This window comes from Gopherus flavomarginatus, chromosome 20 (genome assembly GCF_025201925.1).
Source record: "Gopherus flavomarginatus isolate rGopFla2 chromosome 20, rGopFla2.mat.asm, whole genome shotgun sequence".
In the NCBI taxonomy this organism is placed as follows: Eukaryota; Metazoa; Chordata; order Testudines; family Testudinidae; genus Gopherus; species Gopherus flavomarginatus.
Genome location: NC_066636.1, coordinates 19,049,736 through 19,073,029, shown reverse-complemented (window position 1 = coordinate 19,073,029; position 23,294 = coordinate 19,049,736). Strand labels below are relative to the sequence as shown.

Sequence of the window (23,294 nt, the reverse complement as noted above, 5' to 3'; positions counted from 1 at the left end):
AACGAACTGGCATACCTGAGGTGGCTTGATCTGTCTCTGTGGGAAGGATGATTTAGCCTGAGAGACCAGAGCTAGTCAGAGAACAATAATTCCATTGTGTGACAAACTTTTGAGGTTTCAATATATGTTTTCATTTCACAATGGACCAAAACCAAATATTTTTACAAGATGGGATTGTGTCCAAATGTCTGTTGGTAACCAAATGCTTAGGTTTTCGAATTGGGTCTCTCTCAGTGAGCATAGAGTTCAGGAATCTTCACATCGAAAATGTCATCAAAACAGATGTCTCTGCAAAATGTCTCAGCTTTGATGGAACTGTGTATTTTGACAAAAAACACAGAGTAGGAAGTGTTTCAACCAACTCCACTAGACACAGCAGAGGAAGTAGGCTTCCTGGAGGAAGGGTAGTCAGCCCAGAGGGTCAAGTTAGGCCAAAGGATACTGTGGTGAGGGCGCTTAGGGAGTATCAGGTGTCTCAGATCCTAGTAAGCACCCCTTCCTGGCCACACATTAGGATTTCTGCGAGAGGAATTCAAGCCTCTATAATCAGGGTTCCTAAGGGTGTTTCAAGCTCCTGGAGCCTGAATGGAGTCCAGTCACTACCACAATCTCAGTCCCTGGGCACACTCTGAGGGCACAGACCTTCTACCTGGAACCCCCGCCCCCGCCCCGCCTCCAGAACTCCATCTCAAAGCTGTGAAAGCTTCTGATTCCCCCAACACACACTTTGTTCAATCCATCAGATTTATACTCTTTATATTTAATCATGTAAAGCACATATCATACAAACCCCAAAAGCATCCTAAACTTAAAGTTCCTCATTGGCTCACTCTTCCCTTGGAAGATAGTTTATGTTCAGGCAGGCAGGGTCCTCCACCCTATTGCCTACGCTGCCCCTGCAGCAGCCTCCATCCGAATCTGGTGCAAGGTGTTTCCCTCTGGAGTTCTACCAAGCCCCTTTATAGAGTCCTGCTAAGGTCACTTGCTTCTTTTGTTCTGCCTTTTGGTCATTTTCCATTCATCCCAACCCCGCCTGGAACAAGAATTGGCTTCTCCCCCCTAGAGCAAACCTGTTATCCCAAGCTCTTTCACTCTGAATAGGCCCTTGAGTGCTGATTGTTCACCATTGCTTCTGGCCTGGCAGAGACATGACACAACTCTGCAAACTCACTGGGGAGTCACATTCATAGAGGCCTTCCATGATGCAGTAATTTCATGATACAATTTCATACTATCATCCAAAATTCAGAAGTGGTCCAGACAGAATCCACAATTCGTCACACAGGCAGGGTGATCCCTATGACAGGGTTGCAGCTACACTGCATACAACACTGTAACGTCAATCATCATGTGATCAACCTAATGCCGTCAGCAGCTGTTGAGTAATCCTCTTGATTACAGGGCAGGTCAATAGGTGGGAAAAGAGCAGGCCAGATGCAACTGAAAGTAAAAACACTGAAATCATTGTGTCATAGAGGACAACATGAAAGTAGCTTTACAACTCTGAGGCAGTGGGATTGCCCCGTCACTGACGACATGTCCCTGACAAATCATTGTGTCCTAGAGGACAACATGAAAGTAGCTTTCCAACTCTGAGGCAGTGGGATTGCCCCGTCACTGACGACATGGCCATCCACCTGTCAGGGACAAGTGCCTCTTTGCCTATATATTAATCATTTCCTTTTCATACTAGCAATAAAACTTCAGGGTTAGTGGCTGTAGGAAATCCTATGCCTGGAATTGTGCTGTACCCTAACATGCAAGAAGCCGTTCTATAGAGCATGTCGCACATGCACAATGCTCCACAGAAGTACAAGAAAGGGAGCATTTGAAGGTGAGAACTGTAAAGGAAATGACTGAGCCTGATTTTCCTCTGACACTGGGTTTTACATCAGTGTAACTGCATTGAAATCAATGGAAAACACAGTAATGGTAACCCCGTCTATGTGTGTGCTTCTTCACCATTACTACCTGCAGTGAAGCCGGACAGCAGGAGATTTGCCTGAGAACACCGGAACCACTCCAACTCCATTGAAATCAATGAAATTACCTCGGATTTACACTAATGCCTGAGAGGAGAATCAGCTCCAATGCCTTGAAGTGAGAGGGGCAGGATTTCTGGATAAAAATACCACAGGCGGAAGAGTGGCCTCTCAGGTGCACAGTTGGAAAATGGGACAGAGAACGAGATCCTTGGAAAGCAGTGACACTGTGTGTAGCGAGTGGGTAGTAAACTCCCTATGGTGGAAGGGAGAAAAATGCATAGCATCTGCAATTGAGCTGCATACACATCCCTTTGGGCCTGATTTTCATATGGATTGAGCACCAGCACACCCCACTGATGTCATCCAGAGTTGCAAGCACTCAGCAGTGCTGAAAGTGAGACCTGTAACCTCACAGACCATCAGAGACAGGATACTGGCCTACACAGTCCTAAGGTCTGGTCTGGTCTGGCACTTCCTAGGTTCTAGACCAGGGGCTGGCAACCTTTCAGACGTGGGGTGCCAAGTCTTAATTTATTCACTCTAATTCAAGGTTTCACGTGCCGGTAATACATTTTAATGTTTTTAGAAGTGTAGTAAGATACACACGCAGCCAACTGTTATCATCATCATCGAACAAGAGCAGCACACCATACCGGTAGCTACTGACAACAAGACTATCTCTTTCTGTAAGTCTATAATATATAACTAAACTATTGTTGTATGTAAAGTAAATAAGGTTTTTAAAATGTTTAAGAAGGTTCATTTAAAATTAAATTAAAATGCAGAGTCCCGCCGGACTGGTGGCCAGAACCCAGGCAGTCTGAGTGCCACTGAAAATCAGCTCATGTGCTGCCTTCGGCACCCGCGCCATAGGTTGCCTACCCCTGTGCTAGATAGCCCCTATTTTGATAGCAGTGATTTGACTGCATTCAGGATACTGCAGCCCAGCTCAAAAAAAAAAAAGATACCAAACTGGCAACATCCTGCCAAGGCGTTGGGAAAGGAAGACCACAGCACCTCCTGCTTTTTCTCAACTGCACTGCAAGCAGAACGTTGCAGGAAAGCAGCATTGGTTCTAGGATCCTGAAGTTGTTGAAGCAACAAGGTTGATAGGTGTCTAATAAAAGTTCCATGGCAGAACCAATTACTTGCATCCAGGCTGGTTAAAGGAAGGCCAAGAGGCAATATGATTTGAAGGACATAAGCAACAAGGAGGAAAAAAGCTATTAAAGTAACGGGATAAAACAGAGCCAGAAAAAATGTAGGCTGGAAACCAAGAGCTGGCTACTGCTGAAGCTATGGAAAAATACAGAGGGGAGCAATGGGAATCATGCTCATTAAGTTCTCCACCTTTAAGCTAGAGTGACAAAGCACTCTGGAATGTTTTGCAGGGAACAATTCTGTGATAGGCTAGAGCAGAGGATGCACTTAATTCTCTTTGAGGTCTTTTAATCTCTGTGTTTCTTATTAGGAGTACATGCTGCTACCATCCACTCTATAGGAGCTTCAAGCTTCATTGTCAGAATGAGTCAGACAAACAACCTGCACCTTGGGAAGATAACCTTGAGCTGTTCTTTGAGCCCCCTAGGCTAGGTGGACAGAGCAAAACGGTGCTTTGGCAGTAAAGCTTATTCCTGCCGCCGAGTGAAACAAGTGATACTAGCCAAAGCATAGTTTTTGGCCAACATCAACAAAAACATGAGCCAACAAAATTCTTGACCAACCTCTTCCCCCTACCCCAGACACAGCTGCATTTCTGTGGGGCCAGATGGACTGCGTCTACAGGTGTCTGGGATGAAAGATACTAGCCAGTGTAAAACTAAATATTTTTTAGTTAAAAATTCATTAAGGAAGCTGCATTGGGTTGGCTCCCCTTTGAAGCCAATTGAATATATAGAACTCTGTTCAGAGGGGGGGGGGGGGTTGTGCCAGTCCAGCTGTGTTGGTCACAAAACAAACCCTTGACTGATACAACTATGCCAGCAAAAGTCTATAACATAGACCTGACCCTAGTCACTTATCTTTTAACCGAGAGACATTGTTCTTCTTGGCCTGGGGGGTGGACCTGTAACGTGAGGGCTCCTCTCCCCCACCCAGGGTAAATGTGAAGTTACACCTACCTTACATAATTTTTCTTGTGCTGATCTAGTTCACCAACCTGTTTACAGTTTACACATGGACAATCTTTATGTAACAAACTAAAGTTTGGCACTGAACCATGCATTCCAGGCAAGTTATTTTTGATTCAGTTGATCAAAGCGTTTCCTTTTACTGGACCAACAAACAAAGTGTCAGGCCTCCCAAGGTCCATTCTTCAGCTCTGAGGACTCTATCCTTGCTGGGTATTGAATTCTTGCCCCTGAAACCAACACAGGTTTAAAAAGGCTTAGGGGCTGCTCAGAGATCACTCAAGCACCACAGGGCAAGACCTAGCACATATTTCCCTTCAAGTGCTGAATCTTGAGTACACATGCAAACATGGGCAAAGCACATACTTGGCATAAGACACAGAACAGTATGTTCCTGCCCCGGGCACAATACAGAAACTTGCCCTCATGGGCTGGCCGGGGAACAGATGAACTTGAGTTTTGAAACATCTAACAAGGATCGAACACATTTTAATAGAAAACTGATCTACAAAAATGTCAAGTCCCCTTTATGGCTGTTTGATGGGTCTTTAATTCAGACGCAGATATTTCAAAGTGGCTATAAAACTGAGATGTGTTTCAGCATGCGATATATATGTATCTTTTCATCCTTGCAAACGGTATCTGTAACCCCCCATAACCCAAGGCTGACCCCAGATGTACAGTACCTTCCCTCTCAACCTGTGTATATTTCATTTCAAGCATTTACTTTAATAAAATTTTTAAATCTGAAACAAAAAAAAATAAATGTGGTGGGAAGACAGGCAGAGTTTTCATTCATTTCTCTTTCTAGCAGGAAAGTTAGGTTAGGCCTAACCTTCTCTCACTGAAATCAATAGGAATTTGGCCAGAATTTTAACAGGGGCAGGATCGGGCCCCATTGTAAGCAACCAGTTAAACACACACACACTGCTAGGCACAGGATCTGTATTAGGCTTTTCTAAGGTGCTTCTTCCCATGGGTGCTAGCATTACTGCATATTCCCTACAAATGAAATGTAAACCCTTAGAGCGAGTCTGGTTTCAATAAGTGATGTCAGTGAAATAAAATGCTGTGATTTAATAATAGGATCTAACTACAAGGAGAAAGACAACAGATATTAAACCTTAAAGCAAATCAGAGCAGTATATTCTAAATGCAGGAGCTTATTTTCCAGTCATAACATCACATTCCATCACCCTTGTATTAAATTGACTTTTCAAAATAAGTTTAAGGTGATCCATATGTCTAGGTTCAGACGCATAGCACTGCTAAACCACTGGGGATGGCTGCCTAGACTAAGCTCTGGGTTAGAAAAGTTTGCATTCCCTAGGATCACAGTTCAAAATCCTGGTGGAAATCAACTCCACGGTCTGCCCTTACACAGCAGATAAAATGAGTTTGTTGTGTTAATAGAAGTCTTTCAAAGGAGACTTTAAATACTGAGTTACCGTTAACCACACACACACTTTTACAGAACCTAGATTTAATCATGGTCGATAGATGTTGCCCCAGAGTTCTTGACCGACATCTCCCCCAACATCATTGCTGGTTATGCCCTCACCCAACACGCAGCTCCATTTCAGGGGGAACCAGATGGACTGTGTCTGTTTTTTGGGGTAATCTGTGTAAAACTAAATACTTTAGTTAAAACATTGGCTGAGGGAACAGCTTTGTGCTGACTTCAGTCAGAACCCAGATGAGTGTTGATTTCCAAATGCTTGATTAGCATCCACCACTTAGCTCACTTGATCTCTATTATTGATTGGCTATTTCCTCCCCCCCCAATCAGTAAAGTGGGTCAGGAGGGGGCACTTTAATCACTTGCACTAATATTTGCCAAAAGAGGACTCTTACCAGAAAAGTTATATTACAGTTATGGAGACTGGAGAGTCTCATTTGCTTTCAGCTCTGCTTTTGTTTTCTGTTTCTATACTCATTTATCTCAAAGTGCTAGACAAACATAGGATGTAGCCTAAAAAGAACACAGGTCAAGAAGGCAGGTGTTGGTGGGATCAACATTACCTCATACCAGATACCCTGGAACTGGAGATTATTCAACTGAGAGGGAAAATATTAGCCAGGACACTGGTGTTATCCTCGTCTCATTCTGTGTCTTCTCCCTAGACTCAAGCTGGAGAAAGGATCTTACGTCCAAAACAAGAGAGGTAACGTAGTAGGCTGCAGGTGGGTGCTCCATTAAGTTCTGCTTTGGAACCATTGACGTCAATGGGAGTCTCCAATCGGTTTTGGATCAGACCCTTGTCCATGGTAGTTACATTCCTACAAGCTCAGTCTTCATATACAAGGAAACACAAGGCTCAGCCCACCTTTTTCTCCATGAACCACTGGAAGGGCCACAAAAGAACGAGTGGAGAAAAACCATCCTCAAAAGCCCCAATAATCTAAAATGAGGCTGTCTGGCCTCCTGACTCAACCCTGGGCCCCACCGATAGCTTGTTCTTGGCCCACTGCAAAAATCTGAACCTTTGGCCAGATATGATGCGGGAACACTGCATGCAGATGGAAGATTTAACCACTGCATGTCTCAAGTGTGATGGAGAGGGGAGACTGAAGATACTGCCTCAGCCTGCTGTGATTTAACTGTAGCATAGGGGCCCCATATTCTACTGTCCCAGTATACTGTGGGAACTTGCACTATGCAAGGCCCCTTCCTTGGGAGGGCCTGCTAAACGACACTTTGCTAGACTAGGCTGCAGTGGGCATACTACCCTTAGAGTCGGCATTAGGCATAAGCAGACTAAGCAATTGTTTAGGGCCCTGAGCAGCACAAGGGGGCCTCCTATTTGCTTATTATTATGTGGTGGTGGTGGAATATTTCTGCTTAGGGCCCCTAAGGGGCTAGCACAATCACTGACCAGCCTCCTTAACTGGAATTGCTATACAGTTATGACCCCGCATCTGTTTCACTGTTCCCTTGGACCTACCCTAGACATAAGAGCTCAACGTGCACAGTTCCTTGGGAAACTGCAGCTTAGCCAAAAAGAATACAGAGCTGTCACGGGGTTTTATTTTTACAGTGATTTGGTACTGAATGTTCCTTCCTTCCCACCCCAAAAGGAACAGGGCACTAAGAAATACCATGGCAAACAAACAAATTTAATAAGGGAAAACGCATCCCCATGGAAAATGCTTTTATACATCAGCTTCTTAAAAATAAACCACTACCAAAGGAGTTTCTTTCAGTGCAGTTAATTGTTACAGCGGAAATAGGAAAATAGTTTTGATGGAGAAAAAAAAAATCACATGATTTTAGAAGTGTTGTAAGTAAGTTTTGCTTAGAGGGAGAGAAGGGGGGAGGGAAGATGTTGGATTTTTTTTTTTTTTAAATCGCTAGAGAAGTAAAATTTCTTCTGCCCTCTGCTGCTCACAAAAAGTAATGCTATAGCTCCCTTTAAAAGCGAGTGGGCTCAATTCTCCATCAGCCTGTACCTTGTACAATCATTTACACCAGTTTAAATCGGAAACATGGTGTTTTGCACCAATGCAAGAGACAAAATCTTCAGGACAAACCTTGCATCCCAGTCATAGAATCATAGATTATCAGGGTTGGAAGGGACCTCAGGAGATCATCTAGTCCAACTCCCTGCTCAAAACAGGACCAATCCCCAAATGGCCCCCTCAAGGACTGAACTCAACCCTGGGTTTGGCAGGCCAATGCTCAAACCCCTGAGCAGTCCTAAAAAACCTGAACGATTTAATCACATTGAGACATTAGTTAATCTAGTTTGCTCTTGTCTAGTTGCATATCCTGCCTGTGCAACAAGATAAATTACGCCAAAGCAAATGAATGCATTTCAAATATTGAAAGTTGCCCACTCCGAGAAGCACGAGTGGCTCTGTGGAGCTACCATTTACACATTTCTGCAATGCCTATTCACTCAAACTGTCACACAGCACCACCCTGTAAATACAGCCACTTTGCTCAACAAGCTTTGGTTGAAATCCTACTAACTGTGGCTTTTTAGAGGAGAACTGAAAGTTTCCTTTGCAGTTAAAAATCAAGGTTTATAATACTTCTGTTAGCTCAGACACTGCTCATCTATCAAAACTTCAACTGGACATAAGCATTATTTGTTTTTTTTCCCAGCCAGTAGAAACAAAAGACTACTCAGCCATTTTACCTAGGGTTTGTACCATGGCATTGAAATACCTTACTTATCCCCCAATAGTATCAACAGATTCAACCTTTAAGATCCCTTCTATACTGTAGTCCTGGAGTAGATAATGGGCGTGAGTGTTGGTTTATTATAATTGTGCCTGATCTAGATGCCACCCTCTGTCCAGGAAACACAATTCCCTATGACTTGCAGCAAGGAACTGTTTGGGATGAAAAGTCAGCTCTTTGCTGGGATCCTGGCATTTGGGTCTAGGAAAGTATCACTCAGCTTGGCCCATGAAGAAAAACAAATCCAAACATGTTAGCTCATCAAACGTGCAAAGGCCCTTTACTGTTTTGCTGTCAGGGCTCCTAGTTCTAATTAACAACAGGAGTACTTGTGGCACCTTAGAGACTAACAAATGTATTTGAGCATAAGCTTTCGTGGGCTACAGCCCACTTCTTCGGATGCATAGAATGGATTCATTCATAGCCCACGAAAGCTTATGCTCAAATAAATTTGTTAGTCTCTAAGGTGCTACAAGTACTCCTGTTCTTTTTGCGGATACAGACTAACACAGCTGCTACTCTGAAACCTGTAATTAATAATAGTTAGCTTCATCGTTTCACAAACAAACAAAAGAAGTTTCCACTTACACAGTTATTTCCCCAGAAGAGGGAATATATAGAAAAAAAATTATAACCATGCTTCAGTTTTTCCCAGAAGTCTGTTTCCACTGAGGAGAAATCATTCCAAGGACAAAATATTTGTATCCTAAAGTTGTATGTAGTGCAACCGTCCAATGAGGATCACTCATTCCATTTCCACATTTAAGGCTGCACACGCCAAACAATGGAGTGGAACTGGAAAGAAGCCACTGTGAAATACACAACTCTCCCTTTTTAGGGTCCATCTTTCCCCACTGGTTTAGTGTTCATGACTGAACAAAAACTGACTTCAGTATGTGTTTGAGACAAGTTTATTTTTTAAAATAATCATCTCTCCTGATATTTCTCACTCAGTATTTTGAAGGTAATTTCTTCCTCTTTTCTATAAAAATACACTTGGTAGTTCCTGAATCCTGGAGGGAGTGGGGTGAATGGTTCGACATGTGAATTCCTCTCTGTTCTCCCTGTGAATCAGATGTCACTGAGATCAACACCATGAAGGTGTAGCCAACAGCTGACCGGTACTCAGTAGTGCAAGAGCAGGGTTTTTTTTGTCTGTTTTGTTTTAAGAAAAAAGCATAGAACAAGAGAAGATAGAGATGAAGATGATGTAAAAAATTATATATATTTTTATATATATGATTCATATCTATTTACAATGTGGCTGGGACAAAGAGCAAGACATTTGAGGCGATTATACAAGAAACCAGTAGCTTTTCCCCCAACCTTCTCAGACTGGAACCTGGAGAAAAGGCATGAGGAGACAGAGACTAAAGAATGAAGTTACACATTTACAAAGAAGGAATTCCCTACTCCCCACCAAACCCTGTCTCCTTTTCACTCTGCTGAAATTGATTTTTTATTGACCAGTCTCTATGAAAAGAAAAAAAATGGTTCCTTACAATCTCAGAAACATGGATGGTGATTTGTATGATACGTCAGGCTTGGCTTTTTACTTCTTTTTTGAAGCATGACTCTTAGAAATACCCTGATTAGCTAGATACAATATCATGTTTTCCATTTAGAATCATCAGCAGCAACACACAGTCAACTGAAACAGACTTTTGTACGAATTACTTTAGGGACTAAAAATGACCAAGTAAGGCATAGCAGAGAATGTATGTAGAGAAAGCTACATCAGTTGTGGAGTTTCAAGTGTTACCTTTCATTGGGTTTTCTTGACCTCGATATGGTATCCTACAGAATGAACTGATTAAACAGATTCCCTCCCCTGTCCCCAAAAAACAAACAAACCCAAATCTTTAAATTCTGGACTTAAAACCGAGATTCATGTTTGCTTTCAGCACAGCAAGCTTCATGCTGAAATCTTAAAATTATCATTCCAGTGAAACACCTTTTAACCCAACACACTAATGCATCGCTGCTAAAATATTCCTCAAGATTATAAACGCAGTTCGATCCTGTGTCCCAGGTGAAATGCTGTATTTTCTATGCCACACAAAGACCGTATTTGACATGCATTATCAGTTGTGATCTTGCATTCCACAGGCTGCATTCACTGAATCATGATTTTCAGGCCTGAAACAGACATAGGCAGGAACAAAAAACAAAACAAAACAAGACCAAGCTACTAATGTGCTATGCCATTAATGTAAGTTTGCTTTTATGCTTCTTTCCACTCCATCCTCCCAGGTTCTCAGTTTAAAAACAAACACAAAAAAAACAAACAAAAAGGCTGGTGATCTACCTTCAAAGAGAATTTTCTCTTCCCCACGCATCCTCATGGGCTCAGAAGGGTCATAATTATTGTCCCATTTGTCTGAACTACAATACAGTAAGCCATGTTTGCTTTACACTCTTCCTAATCCTTTCCAACAGAGCTAACTACTCCGTATTTTCAGCAATTAGTTAAGGTGCTAGCCTGGGACTTAAGACTCATGGAATCTATGAATGAATCTAAGGCCAGAAGGGATGATTGTGATCATCTAGTCTGACCTCCTGTACAAAACATGGGCCATACTTCCCAGAGCAGATCCTTTAGAAAAACATCTACTCTCTATTTAAGAATGGTCAGTGATGGAGAATCCACCATAACCTTTGGTAAATTGTTCCAATGGTTAATTACTCTCACTGTTAAAAATTTACACCTTATTTCCAGTCTGAAACTTGGGAGATACAGGTTCAGTTCCTTGCTCGGCCACTTTGTGACCGTGTGCAAATCACTTCATCTCTCTGCGCCTCGGTTCTCCATTTGTAAAAGTGGGATAAGTGCAGTGCTCACAGGGGTGCTATGAGGATTGTGAGGTGTTCAGATATTACGGTGATCAGGGTCATATGAGTTCCTGAGACAGAGCAATTCAGTCACAGATACAAGTTCTGATTGAAGGTAAGTAGTTTGTTTTAAACGTTGACAATTAAGAACACTGGATTTTCAAAGAGGAAATCAAAGATTAAAAACCTGCTGATTCCAGGAGGTAGAACTGAAGAGAGTCTTCTTTCAAGAGGGCTTACTCTAATTTTGCCAAAGCACATTGGTACCTGTGAGTATGGAATAGTTCCCAATTTGCTCAGCCAAGCAGAATGGCAAATCTTGACACTTCTTTAAAAACATATTTTGTCGAATTATTTTGTTTTCTTGCTAATTTCTTGTTCAAGAGTTCCACTATTCATTTAGCTCAAGCATAACACATACCCATGGGCCACCTGTTTGTTGGTCATCCTAGTCCTGCCCAATTCTTTCTATACCTCTCAGCACCTTGAACCTAGTAGCTGAACAGCAAGAGGCCCCCAGAGTCCCAGGATCTGCACTCCAGTTGTGCAGCCAAGCTGAGAACCAACAGCAGGCCAATCCTCTGGTGCAGTATTCTGCTTTTATAAGCTTCCTTGCTCAGATAGCGAGGTGGCAAAGTTCAAACACTTCTGACATGACTCCTCCGATACCCGAGGGGTTTCTGCTGCACGCAAACTAACGCAGCAAACTGACTTTGTATGGAAAGGATCCACTCAGCTGACTGATCACCAGTTGTAAAAATCTGCACACACACACACCCAGGACTATAAACACATCTCACTTCCTTTCCTTTTGTTTGATTACTGTAAGTATATGAATGATTACATGAATTCCGATCATCCCAGCCCTATAATACAGTGAAGTTCAATCAGTTTGATACACACACACACACAAAAATTAATAATTAAAAAAAAAAAAATCAGAAGTGCAGGTTTACCCTGCCAGCTTGCTGGTTACAAGTGATGACTTTCTCGGTGGAAGATCTTGTGGTGTCGGGATATGGTCTCCTGTCACCAAGTTATTGTCAGGCCCGGTGGTTGGCAACTGCTTGTTCTTCATCTTTGCCTTGGCCATATTGTAGTCACCCGAGTCAAAATACTTTTGCTGAAAGAGGGACAGGATTTCAGGTTACTTTGGCAAAGTCTTAAGAAAACATACTGCCCAAAAACTTGTTGGACTATTGTGAACATATCTAACCTATCTAACCATGAATGTTTTCTTCATTTAAGAAGTAGCTTGGTCAATGTACCGCATTGTGTCACTGAATTTACAGACTCGTTAGATAAGCCTAGCCTGCACTTAGAAGTTCCAGTATAGCCACAGAACTATAGCTACCCCAGCAGAATCCTGCTAGCATAGACAGTTATACTAGCAGCAGAGGGCTTTTGCTGGCACAGTTCATTCAGGTTCGGTGAGCGAAATAAACTATCCCAGCAAAAGCGCTTTTGTGCTGTTAGAACTGTATCTACAGGCGGGTTTTTGCTGGCACAGCTGTGTTGTAAACAAACAAACAAACCCACCCAAGCAAAATAACTCTCACACCCCTATCAGGCAAAGCTATGCCAGCAAGATTTACACAGCCCTGGCCTAAGAACAGACACTAAATCTTCACTTTAAAGAAGCAGTTACAGAAGACTGGAAGCCAGACAAGCAGGCTTCTTCCACACAAGGAAATGCACCTTCCCGTTTTATGCACATACTTTTAAGTAACTTTGTAACACCACCAGTCGCCCCCAACAAATTTTCGGCCTTTCTGTAATACTTATTTGAAAGGATAACCATGATCATTTACTTCCTTTACCAAGGTGTATGGTAAACAAACAATTCACCAAGTACAACTGCAGTTGATAAAACTTTATAACATGGAATCTCAGGATTGGTCTACACTGGTGGAGTGTGGGGGGGGGAGAAACTGATCTAAGTTACCTAACTTCTGCTACATAAATAACGTAGCTGAAGTCGATGTACTTAGATCTACTTACCGCAGTGTCTTCACTGCGGTAAGTTGATGGCTGATGCTCTCCCGTCAACTCCTCCTGCGCCTCTCACCCTGGTGGAGTACCAGGGTCGACAGATGAGCACTCAGCAGTTGATTTATCGCATCTAGACTAGACATGATAAATCAACCCATGCTGGATTGATCACTGCCCCTCGATCCAGCAAGTAATGTAGACAAGCCCTCAGTTGTGTTTACTAAGTTCCTTACAGTGACTTTTAAAGCCCAAACACTTGGCCTACTGTCACATGGCTATAATCATAATGGGGAAAGACCCCAGGACCCTATTTTCATCTACCCTATTCTGGCAGCATAAGAGAGGCCTTAAAGTGGGTATAAATGACATGTCTTCCAGAGCACCATACAAGGGCTTTGGTATAAATGAGAAGGGACTGATTTTGCTGTCCCACTGGTTTGAGTTAGGGCCTGATTCTCCTCTAAATATCAGATTTAAAAACAAAAACCCTTATTGCTTCCATGCCAAGAAATTAAATAACCATTATTGTTGTGCTTGATCTGCAGGCTGTTACCTAAAACATTACCAGAGTAACATCAACAGCAAGAGATAATGCTGGCACACAACAATGTTTTGGCAGGATGAAAGGCTATAAATAAAAGCTATAAAAGGAAAACAATGATGTTAATTCCAGTGAAGCAAAGCAGAGGGAGTGGGCAGAATCCCTGTGGTTCTAAATGGGAAAAAACAGCAAAACAGCTGCATTTTCCCAACTTCTCAGAGGATTTTTATACAATCTGAAGGGGTAACAGGCTCATATACTGTACCAGCCTGCTTTACAATGGCTATGTAAAATATTACAACTATAAACGAGATGCCAGGCTTTGCTTTACTGGTTTTCAGTGGGGGCTTTAACTAATTCCTCAGATAGAGGAGTCACGAGGCCTGATACACCATCGCCTTAAACCCTGGCCAGTCGTACACCAGTACAGAGTGGGTGTAAAATGCTGCCATTCTGAGCTGGTGGCATTTCTACACCCACCTTGCACCAGTCTAAGTGACTGCACAAGGTGCAGGGCAGTGGAAAAAAAATCAAGCCCACAGTTTCTAATTTTGCATCATTATTCTTTAAGAGTTCTACTTCGAACCCACATGTGAGATTTGGAACATCTGATCTGCCAGATCACTGGCTGGTGCAGGACCAGCTCCACAGTGTTAAGGTACATCCCAGGAAGAGGCCCAGATGGCACAGGGAGACCAGTGCACTAGTTTCTAAGTATCAGAGTCCAAATCATGACAGGTCACAAGGTGGAGAACTGGGAAGCCAGTAAAGAATATCCACATAGCAAAACCCACCACACAAAAGACAACCCAACGCAAGAACAGCCTGGGATGGTCTCGATCAGGAGCTTAGGAAACGGGGGAATGTGCCACAGAGACATCTACTATGGTGACTTCAGTGGGCTTTGGATGGGGCCAATCCTAAAGAGCTTTAATCAGGTCCTACAGACCTGGCACAAGCTCGCATTATCAATAACATTCATAAGCACAAAGTCATTCAAGGTACAAGTAAACTCATTCATTCTGGACAGCTACATCAAAATTATGTTTTTTCATACATTTGAATACTTTTCAAGTGGTCATGTCCGACTTATTTCATGCCCGATATATCCCCAGGCCAGCAACGGTAATGAATAGAAACGTATTAGATACAAATGGCATTATAACAAGTTCAGGTCACTGGTCTGGTTTAGTCAATAGATAGGCTGCTTATATTTCTATGTACATACTGAACCCAAATCTCTCATTCAATTACAACTGCATCTGCTCTAACCCCTCAGACAGAGACCAACACCTACAAAATCTCCACCAAGCATTCTCAAAACTACAATACCCGCATGAGGAAATAAGGAAACAGGTCAACGGAGCCAGACGTGTACCCAGAAGCCTCCTACTGCAAGACAAACCCAAGAAAGAAACCAACAGGACTCCACTGGCCATCACATACAGTCCCCAGCTAAAACCTCTCCAACGCATCATCAGGGATCTACAACCCATCCTGGACAACGATCTCACACTTTCACAGGCCTTGGGTGGCAGGCCAGTCCTTGCCCACAGGCAACCTGCCAACCTGAAACATTCTCACCAGCAACTGCACACTGCACCATAGTAACTCTAGCTCAGGAACCAATCCATGCAACAAACCTCGATGCCAACTCTGCCCACATATCTACACCAGCGACACCATCACAGGACCTAACCAGATCAGCCACACCATCACCGGTTCATTCACCTGCACCTCCACCAATGTAATATATGCTATCATATGCCAGCAATGCCCCTCTGCTATGTACATCGGCCAAACTGGACAGTCGCTACGAAAAAGGATAAATGGACACAAATCAGATATTAGGAACGGCAATATACAAAAACCTGTAGGAGAACACTTCAACCTCCCTGGCCACACTATAGCAGACCTTAAGGTGGCCATCCTGCAGCAAAAAAACTTCAGGACCAGACTTCAAAGAGAAACTGCTGAGCTTCAGTTCATCTGCAAATTTGACACCATCAGCTCAGGATTAAACAAAGACTGTGAATGGCTTGCCAATTACAAAACCAGTTTCTCCTCCCTTGGTTTTCACACCTCAACTGCTAGAACAGGGCCTCATCCTCCCTGATTGAACTACCTCATTATCTCTAGCTTGCCTGCATATATACATACCTGCCTCTGGAAATTTCCACTACATGCATCTGACGAAGTGAGTATTCACCCATGAAAGCTCATGCTCCAAAACATCTGTTAGTCTGTAAGGTGCCACAGGATTCTTTGCTGCTTTTACAGATCCAGACTAACATGGCTACCCCTCTGATACTTCCCATTCAATACAGTCTTTACTAACAATATCTAGACTACTTTAAATGCTACTGTCTACATCATACACACTTTTCTTTACACCATCTAGTGATGACGACGTTAGCTTCCAAGACAAGGGTATTTGAGTAGTAAGTACCCCTTTCTGCAGTCTTTTCATTAGGAAGTCTGACCCTCCTGGCTTCTGTCCTAAATTAGGATATTTGGCCTTTAGTTTTGCTTCTTCTGCTCTCTCAGGGACAACTGCTTCCTTCTCCTGCGTATCCTGAAAAACAAGAAACAGATTAAAGCTACTCAATTCTATGAAAGAGGACACCTTTATTTTACCTCAGAAATCTAGTTATACAATGTTTGTCCTGTAACTACAAGCCTAATATTCATCACTAATTGAGGTGTGGCCCCTTAAATGCTTAAACATACTTTGAGAATACTGTAAACTCTATTCTAAACCCATAGGGGGAGTGGCTTTCTCAGAAAGCCTGTGGGAAAGCGGGCAGATAAATAGGCCAGGTGAGAGATCCAGCCATTGATAAGGAGCCAGTGGTAAGTTTGACCCAGACAATGAGGTTCAGCAGGCAGTCATCAGTTTCACATCAACTCCCATCAGTTAAGCATGGCACCATCTGTAACTCTACTAACCTTTCCACATGGCAGAAGCCAATTGGCTGAGCCAATATGGGTAGTGGCTAGAAATTCAACCAAGCTTTTATACTCAAGAGCAAGCAACATGCCAGAAACAGCTCACCAAGTGGGTCGCAGAGATCAAGTTCTGCTGCTTCAACATGGAGTTGTTGTTCACATGTATCCAACGCATCAACATTCCCCAGTGCCATTTCCTAGCATTGCTCAAAGATAGTTGTTTTAAACAACTGAGCTCTGATCACTAAACATCATTAAAAGGACAAGAGGCAAATCAATGTTTTCAATGCATATTTCTTCATGAAGGGAAATTCCATAATGCTGAAGACAGCCCAGGAAGCCAGAAGGTCTCTGTATCCACAAAGCACAGATGGCATCAGATACCCTAAGCCACCCCACCCATGTGTGTGCCTCAGATCTATGCTGAAGAGAACAGTTCCAGAGCAAGATGGTATTTCACCATCAAAGACTCTCTGTCCTATGGACTGTGTTACACAGAAGGTCAGACTTGCAATCCTTTCTGGCCTTAAGATCTAAGAAATGTTGGCCCCTCTGCAGAGATCCCCACCAACCCCTCACGTGTGATTGTTTTTGCAACATGGACACCTGTCCTAAGAACTGGTCTGAGACTCTGCAACTTGTGTCGTACAAACCAAACAATGCTGACTCAAGTCAGTTTCAACCAAGGCCAAATTCAAACTGGCACCTCCAATACCATTATCAATCATCTATGCCATCCGGTATCACAGATGCAGCAAGCTCAGCCCCAGTGGTAGAACGGCACATAATACCATATCTCTGGTTGATCAAGAAGTGGCATTGACTTGTTCTGTGGCAAGTTCCTTCTCATTCCTCTGGACCCAAAGGCTCATAGCCTAAGTACAGAATAGATCAGGCAAGGTAAAAACAGGGTTGAGATTTTCCATGTCCCTGCTGGAATCAAAGACTAAAAAACTTTGCAGAGGGAAAAAAAACCCAACATTTATCTTCAGCTTGGCATGCAGGTGCCAATACAGTCACAAATAGTTGCTAGAACAAGATCACAGAGATGTAAGAAATAGGATTCTGGTCAATGTCAGTGACAGGGCATCACACTAGAGGGACCATGAGTTTGATCCAGCCTAGCTACTCCTGTGTTCCGATTAAATTGAGTCCCTTTTGCTAAAAGGGCAGGACAGAATCCATCCAAATAGATAATCTACATTTGATTTTAGTAAAGAGAACAGGAAAATTTCTGCCTTAATGGTTAGGATTGGGCATGTTATGGTTGGGTTCAAGATACCTTTGCTCAGAAATACATAGATGGAACTCTGCTGAAACAGACGTGAAACTTTCAGATTGGAAAAATTAACAAAAAAAGATAGAAATCAGTATCCTAACCTAGAAAATTAATTGAGACCTGTAAATACCTGATAATGTGGACTAGTTCTGAAGCTGTCACTTAAAAACCATTGTAAATAAGTTGCTGCACAAGAGCTTCAAAATTGATACCATCTGCAACTAAATATTTGTCTCAGCCCAGTGGTAGAGGAGGTCTGAGGGCTGCCTGGGACGTATTACTCACTTCCACCCCTCCAATCACGTGAGGAAAGAGGAATAGAAGGATTGTCACACTTCTGTCCTCCAAGAGAGTGCTTATCAGAGCCTTATTCTTTAAGCAGAGTTTGCTTAAGTGGAGGGGACTGTGTAGACATAAGAGTCCAGCAGAGAGCATGGATGTCAGCAGAACCACAGAATGACGACATTTCTCAGTTATTTCAGAATTTCTAAATACATCTGAGAGCAGACTTAATGGTATAAAAATCCTGAGAATATGAATTACCAAATACAGTAAATTCCATTTCCTAGGGCTCTCCTGCTTATTACACTCGAGGGTCAACAGTAGCTGGCCAGAAACAGAACGGCACAGTCTGTCCTAAGAAATCTTGCTGATGCTGTTATTCTTGATAAGTCATCTGTTGGAAGGCATTTCAGTGGTCACTAAGTTTTTCAAAGATTTAGAACAGAGGCCATTGACCTGTTTAAGATCTGGATTTAGATTATTTTTCTCTACAGAGAGCAGCCTCATGGGCTGGCTCAGCTGTCAGCCCTCTCTGCCTGCTGCATTCACTAGGCAATTCTGGAAACCTCCATTCCTGCTAGTCACTATTGCCACCAATTCCAGAAAAGCAAGATCTTGCACAGTAGGAACTCAGTTCAATTAAGATGGTCTGTGCAGCACATCTGGGATCCTCAGATCTTCTTTGTTGCTGGCCTGCACCAGCCTGTGACATTTGGACCATTAACAGGTAAAACACTGGAAGGAGAGGCAAAATATTTCGAGATGCCACTGCAAATTAATAGATTAGCCAACAGAAAGTGAAGGCAGGTGTGCCCACATCTCAAAATCCACATCATCATAACTGTTCATTGTTCACTGTCTTAGACTGATTGAGCCATAGACAGACACTGAAATCTCTCAGTCTCGGGTCTGGTCCTTCCAGGTAAGGAAAGACGTACAGGACGAAGTTAGTACTGCTGGTACGTCCAATGGTGAATGTGTATTTTTGCAGTTAGAGTCCATGCTGGGTCGAGTGGGAGGTAGACTGGTCCTCGTGTCTGATAGTTGACTAGTGGGTTGGAGACAGTGGGTAGAAACGATGTTTCCTACCTGTGTAAGTACCTTATTCTCCAATCTGTTGAGCATAGTGGGGAAACTGGAATGGAGAGGCTTGGAAGCTAAGAGCTAAGATGTGTGCCTGGCGCAGCACAGACAGGTATACTGGAGGATGCTCTGTGGATGACAGGTGGCAGCTAGTGACTATACGTAGCCCAACCAGAAACATACAAGCTGGTATCTGGTCTATTAAAGGCAGTTGACAACTGCTGAGAAGTTGGCTGTGGAATGTTAGCCACAAGTGTTCTCTGAAATATCTTCAACTATAGTATTTATTCCAATGGTGTTAAGGTTAATAGAGATTTATTGCTCTGGCTGTCTTAACGAAGTTCTCTTTTCTAGGAAGAGGATATAGGTAGACAGATGCCACTCAGCCAACTACAACTCAAAGAGACGCTGCCCATGAAATAAAGTATCAGAAATAAAGGGATCCTTTACTGGCAGAGAATTGAAGAGAGAGGCACAAGTTCCAAAGCGCTGTTTGGTGTCTCAGCAGGAATTCTGGCTCTCTTACCAGACACTCAATCCCACCTCCTCCCCTCAATTATTTATTTCTAAGTCGTATCTCCATACATGGCCATAAAGGCCGTTTCCCTCCCATTACTCAGGCCGTTTCCTGTTATCCTGGGTACACTATCTTTAACTGCTGCTCAGGCATACTACAGTCAATGGCTTTGTGCTTTATTCAACTTATTGGAATAAGATCAGTGGCCAACACCACAGCTGGGAAATTAATACCAGTGAGCATTTTTTGGATAGCAGGGCTATATGTGCAGCACTGCAATGCACCTGAACTAAAAAGACAACAGAACCTTTTCAAAAGCATGATGCCACCGGCCTATCAAGATAGATTAAGCCACCAGGATTCACACAGGGCATGCTTCTGTCCTGCCACTGTATACAAACTGCCACAGAGCTGATCTTTATAGTTCGTCACTGTTCAAAATTAACAGTGACAAACGGCTGCCACTTTTCCCAGAGAACCTGTATCACTGAACACACGTGCCCAGATGGCCAGTAGGTTTTAGCTGTATGACTGTTAGCCTGTATTCTAATAATACTGTAAGATCAGGAAAGCCTATTGTTCTGACAGATCCTTGTTGTCCTGGCATCACCATTAGTTTGGGCAATAACCGGTTTGGCTGAGAGCTGCCAATGTTTTGTATGAGAACACCTGGCCTGTGCTAATCCTGCTCCAGTTCTGAAGGCTGAGATGGCAGCGCTGTGTATAGAAACTGAGACAAAACAGTCTTCAAAGTGTTCTTGCAAACTGTTACCCAGAATGCTCTTCCACTTCATAACTATTAGAGGTGGGGTGAGAGCTCCGAGAAGGAATTTGGATTATGCTCCTACACGAACTTCAGAAACATATTTAGATTTTTTTAAAATTAAGTCCGATGGTGAAGTGGCGTTTAATATTCAGGGTCCCCTGCGGAAGTCATTACGAGAAACTGTGCCTTCTGAGGTCAGGAAGTCACATCCTCTGATGTACCCATTTTAGCATTTCAAGTTAAAGGATGCTTTAGGAGTAAGTATTTCCCTACGTTAAAACCAAGAGTGAAAAGAGTTAATATTTAAAATGAAGGTTTCAGATTGGACAAACCTTCTCTCCAGTCCCAACATATATGATTTCTAGGACAGACGATGCCAAGGCATTTTGGAGGAGACTATTTAAGTCAGGTTTCTCCTTCTCCCTAAAGCTACTGTCTCCTCTCTTTGGTTACCATCCATTAAAGAGAATCAAGAGAAACTAACAATTGGAAAGACAATGCATCTTTGATAAGACAGTCTTTAAATAAAGTGGATAAGTCTGAGTAGCTGCTCACGACACCATGGGCAATGCTCTAAGAAAGTCGATGACTCAGGGGAGCTGCACACCATGCTGCTAAGCTGCCCTAGACAAAAGGCAAAACAAGAATTTTTGTGCAGAAGGGTTATGTGGGATAATTTGATATCATTACTCACTACAGTTCAGTCCCGCAGCGTTAATACAAAACCTCCACTACAGCTTCACCCCCCCCAAAGTAATAATGCCACCTCTTCTCATCTACTGCAGCTTCATTTTCAGGCCACACCCTGAATTTTGCTTTAGCCTAAGGAACTTTATTACTTCAAATAAATCAACAGCTTGTGCACAGAACTACAGAATTGTCCAGAACAAAGCGACTGCTTTAGTGCAAGCCTGAACTGGTATTTTGAGAGAAACATGCCTCCCCCTTAATACCATAGGGAAATTCCCCTACTTACTTTGAAGCAGCCATTATTATATAATCCTAATTTACCGCCACCTCAAGCAAACCTGATCTCACCTCTCATCAAAAATTATTTAGGGAGAAGTCATGAAACTGAGGTGAACTGACATTATTTATACTGACGCCATCAAACCAACTGCTTTTAAAGCAACTCCTGCACGCTTTAGTCTTCTTGTGGCTCTCTCTGGGCTGGGCAGTCAGCTTTCTCCTACCATTGGGGTCTTAACAGGTGGGAGAGGGACACTTATTATAAGCCATTTCATATATATGTTTGCAGAGCTGTAGCTGTATTGGTCCCAGGATATGAGACACACATGGGTAGGTGGGGTAGTATATTTCATTGGACTGCTTCTGTTGGTAGAAGATACAAGCTTTCCATCTACAGAGGGCTCTTCTTCAGATGCCCTGGTGGAGCGGGTGAGCTGAAGAGTTCTGCGTAGCTCAAAACCTTGTACCTTCCACCAACAGACGCTGGCTGGTCCAATAAAAGATATTTCCTCATTCACCTTGTCTCTCTCCTTTCCCATACATGGCTTCATGGAGACCTATAACCTTAGCCCTGGTCTACACTTAAAATTTAGACTGACCCAGCCACATGGCTCAGGGTGTGTGTGAAAACCCCAGTGAGCGCTGTAGGTAAGCCAACCCCAGGTGAAGACACAACTAAGTCAATGGAAGAATTCAATCCCCCCAAGCTCCAACCAACAGCGGAGCCTCCCCATGCTGAGGTCCAAGTCCCAACCCAGCACTCCCAGATCCTCCCTCCACCATCAGCCCCTGCCCTAGTGGAACCACCCCAAGGCTGGATGCAACCCCCGGACCAGGAGCCCCCCAACATCACAGTCTCCCCCCCCTGCCCCGCCCTGTCCCGACCCACGGGGGCGCCCTTGCTCCAGAAGCTTCCACACCCCCAGGAACCCGCCACCCCGCTCTGACCCCATCCTGCCCCGCCTCACAGACCTCCACACCCCCAGTATCCCACAATCCACCGCCCCCAACCCGCCCAGACTCACGCTGCACTTAAGCCCTATCTACCCCACGACCAACCCCCCCCGGAAGTACCACCCCACCAGACCTGTAGCCAATGACCAAACACCGTTACCGAGAGCGACGAGTAGGGCAGCCAATCACAGCACAGCCATGCGCGTACGGGCGGTCCCAGTGGCCAATCGGAGCCCAGCGCGATCCCGCCCAGACTCAGCCCCTCACCTGTTTCTCGTCACCCGTCTGTTCGCACCGGCTGTCGGCGCTGAGCTTCTCCGACATGGTGGGACAGGGAAGGGAAGAGGGACGTGGCTGAGAGAAGGGCCGACGTTCTACTTCCCACGCTCTCCCCGGCTCCTGTCACTTTTACTCTGTAACCAAAATGGCCGCCGCAGCCCCCCTAACGTTTCTGCCTGGTAACTGACAAGCAGAGCATCCAATAAGAAAGCTCCGGAGGCCATGATGATATCATAACCAACCAATCAGAGCCCTCAGGAGGCTTGGTAAGGGAGGGCGGGATACTGAGACGAGACAGATGGGGCAAAGGGCCAATGGAGAGTGAGGCAGGAGCAGAACGGGCAGGGCAAAACTTGGGAATGACGAAAACTTAGCGGGACCAATAGGAGACGGAGAGGAGGCGGGGGTGGGGCGGGGGGTGAGGCGCTCTTGGCTGTGGCGGGGGAAATTTCATTGGGGGATTTATGTGAGCCCCGCCCCCACATCCCCGGGACCCTCCCTCAGTCCACTGGGCCCCGCCCCCCAGGGCCCTCCACTGCGCCCTCGGGACC

At 43.9% G+C, this 23,294-nt stretch overlaps 1 protein-coding gene across 6 annotated transcripts; it reads right to left on the bottom strand.

Moving 5' to 3' along the window:
• Positions 1-1,331: 1,331 nt before the first annotated feature.
• ENSA (endosulfine alpha) lies at positions 1,332-22,906 on the bottom strand. 6 transcript variants are annotated; one of them, XM_050930416.1, is made up of 4 exons: positions 22,732-22,906; positions 16,115-16,240; positions 12,089-12,255; positions 1,332-1,440 (listed from the first exon to the last, which is right to left on the bottom strand). In XM_050930416.1, exons 1-4 carry the CDS (start codon positions 22,786-22,788, stop codon positions 1,347-1,349), a joined length of 444 nt encoding a protein of 147 aa, XP_050786373.1. In that variant the 5' UTR covers positions 22,789-22,906; the 3' UTR covers positions 1,332-1,346. The 6 variants fall into 6 exon arrangements, with proteins under 6 accessions (XP_050786373.1, XP_050786371.1, XP_050786372.1 ...); XM_050930414.1 differs by lacking the exon at positions 22,732-22,906 and adding an exon at positions 16,721-17,320; XM_050930415.1 differs by lacking the exons at positions 1,332-1,440; positions 22,732-22,906 and adding exons at positions 4,239-4,344; positions 16,721-17,319.
• Between the last annotated feature and the right edge of the window lie 388 nt (positions 22,907-23,294).